Below are 2,691 nucleotides of genomic sequence, written 5' to 3' on the forward strand. Positions count from 1 at the left end.
ATGACGGAATTTTTGATGAAGTGAAACATCAGCTGATTCATTGAATTAACCCTATAAAGCCCGTGGGAGGGGAGGGGGGAGACAGTCCGACGCCTTTTACCCTAATTTCAACCAAATTTGGTGATTCCACGTAAAAATTTCATTGCAATAATTTTGATATATGATTTCGCTATGTCCGATATTGCTGCTTGCCATGTGTTATGTATGATCATGCACTGTTGGCTTGCCATAGTGTGGTTGCTATGACGACGGGCTCCGAATAAATGATGGCTACTAACGGGACGTGTCCGTGTCCATTGTCGTTTGTCACATAGTAAGAACACAACAAAACTGGCGACGAGGACGGGATATTTGTGACATTCGACTCTCTAAGTTGTAGGGGTGCAGCTAGCACAATGGCGAGTGCAAATTTGGGGCAGAACAGGGTATTTTTGCCACCGTTTAGTTCCAGCTACGACAGCACGGAAGACTGGGACTGTTACGTCGAGCGGTTCGAACTTTACCTATTAGCAAATGGGCTCGCGGTGCCTGATGAGCCAGTACAGAGCGCACGCGATCGCACGGAGGAGCGGGACCTAGCATTAGTAAAGCAGGTCACTGCCATGTTCTTACATTCTATCGGACCGAAATACTACAGTCTAGTACGAGACTTGGTAGCACCAGCCACCCCACAATCGAAGTCCTATAACGAACTGAAGATGGTTTTGCGACGTCATTTGAAATCGACGCCCATGGTTGTAGCGGAGCGACGAAAGTTCATCCGTCGTGATCAAGCGCCCGACGAGTCGACGAGTGACTACGTGGTTCAGCTGAAACATTTGAGCTTGAACTGCCAATACGGGGACAAGCTCGATGAACAGCTTCGCGATAGATTCATCAGTGGCATTTCCCACGAGCCTACTTCGCTGAAGTTGATGGAAAAAGCAACAGAAAACCCCAGACTTTCGTTCAGAGAAGCGGTAGACTACGCGCTACAGAGAGAAACAGCAGCGGGAGAGGCCCGTGCTATGCGGAACCAGAGTTCGCGGAATGGCATAGATTACAACGGCGCTAGACCAGGAACTAGGACCAGCACCATTGTGAATGCGGTCTACGGCAAGTCGCACGGTTCTACAGGCAGCGGTAACCGCGGGAGGAAGGAACAACGCGAGTGCTATCGTTGTGGGAGGAACCATGCACCTGATCAGTGTTGGTTTAAGTCAGCAACTTGCAGATGCTGTCAGAAGAAAGGACACATTGAAAGGAAGTGCCGGAGTAAGCCAAAACCGATGAAAAATCAAAACAAAGAACACACAGACTCTAGATCCAAGACTAAGTCAAAGACTAAAGCAAACGAAGGACAGAAAAGGAAAGGTGGTATTCATAATGTAAAGGAAAGTCATGAATACAATGATATGTCTGGAAACAGTGAGAATGAGAGTGAGCGTGATGGTTCTGACAATGAAAGTGATGTTGAGTACGATCGCACTATGTTCAAGTTGAGGACTGAGAGTAGTTCTAGGTCTAGGACTAGGTCCAGTTCTAGCGTTAGGTCTGAGAGTGGTGCAATTTTGGCCCCCATTGAGATTGAAGGTAAATTGACACAAATGGAAGTCGATACAGGGTCAAGTGTAAGCATCATACCACTGTCGTACTATGAAAAGCATTTGTCCCACTTGAAAATGGACCAGACTGAGAAGTCGTTTGTGAGTTTTACAGGAGAGACAGTTGAGCCTGTTGGTAAGGTCCAAGTCCGGGTCAGATATGGAACGTACCAAGGTAGACTAGCCCTGTATGTACTGGAATGTACAGAGTACATGTTGCTAGGTCCAGAGACTCCAACCCTAAGCACCTTCTGATCTGGAGATTCTCCCGCCCGAAACCCCTAGCAAACGGGAGACCCAAGTTCCTAAAGTTCTAGATGCTCTCTGGTGCTATCTAAGGCTTATTTTTTCAACATACGATAGCAATAAGTAAGAAATCCTTTCCACCGGGAGACACAGAGCCAGGGCGGGAGAAATCAAATCTCAAACGGGAGAACGGGAGATTTTGAAAAAAATGGGCTTTCGGCGGGAGATCTCCCGTCGAAAACGGGAGAGTTGGAGTCTCTGTAGGTCGTGAGTGGTTAGGAGTAATTCCACTAGACTGGAAGTCGTTAGTCCAGACAAGTCTTGGTACTAGTACATTGGACCAGAAAGTGAACGTGCATAGGCTAAGCGATCAAGTAGTTCAGAAACACGAGAAGCTATTCGATGGACAGCTAGGTAAATTGTCACATGCAAAGGCTAGCATAAGGGTGAAAGATGATGCTACACCAGTCAGGACTAAGCCCTACAAAGTCCCGTATGCACTAAAGGCAGGGGTAGAACAAGAACTAGACCGATTGGAGAAGTGTGGTGTACTTACACCAATAGAACACAGTGAATGGAGCACAGGCATAGTGCCTGTCCCTAAGAAAGATGGAACAGTTAGGCTGTGTGGAAACTACAAGTGCACCGTCAACCCAGTGCTTAGTTCAGTGGCACCACCCAACATAAATGTCGATGACATTTTGTCAAGTCTGAGTGGAGGAGTAACTTTTTCGAAGTTAGACCTAGCCCATGCCTACAATCAAATGGAACTAGATGAAAACTCCAAACAGTACTTAGTACTATCAACACACAAGGGTTTGTTCAAGCAGAATAGACTAGTGTTTGGGATTACCACAGCACC

General features: G+C 46.8%; 1 protein-coding gene across 1 annotated transcript; it reads left to right on the forward strand.

The window, feature by feature from the left end:
• The first annotated feature begins 201 nt into the window (after positions 1-201).
• Positions 202-1,675, forward strand: LOC139709073 (uncharacterized). The gene is made up of 2 exons (XM_071621038.1): positions 202-1,572; positions 1,671-1,675. The coding sequence occupies exons 1-2, from the start codon at positions 396-398 to the stop codon at positions 1,673-1,675; spliced, it is 1,182 nt and encodes a 393-aa protein (XP_071477139.1). The 5' UTR covers positions 202-395.
• Positions 1,676-2,691: the final 1,016 nt, after the last annotated feature.

The sequence above is a fragment of the Diadema antillarum genome, unplaced genomic scaffold (assembly GCF_040938485.1).
Source record: "Diadema antillarum isolate AM-2024a unplaced genomic scaffold, OU_Dant_1.0 seq00001403_RagTag, whole genome shotgun sequence".
NCBI classification, from domain to species: Eukaryota; Metazoa; Echinodermata; class Echinoidea; order Diadematoida; family Diadematidae; genus Diadema; species Diadema antillarum.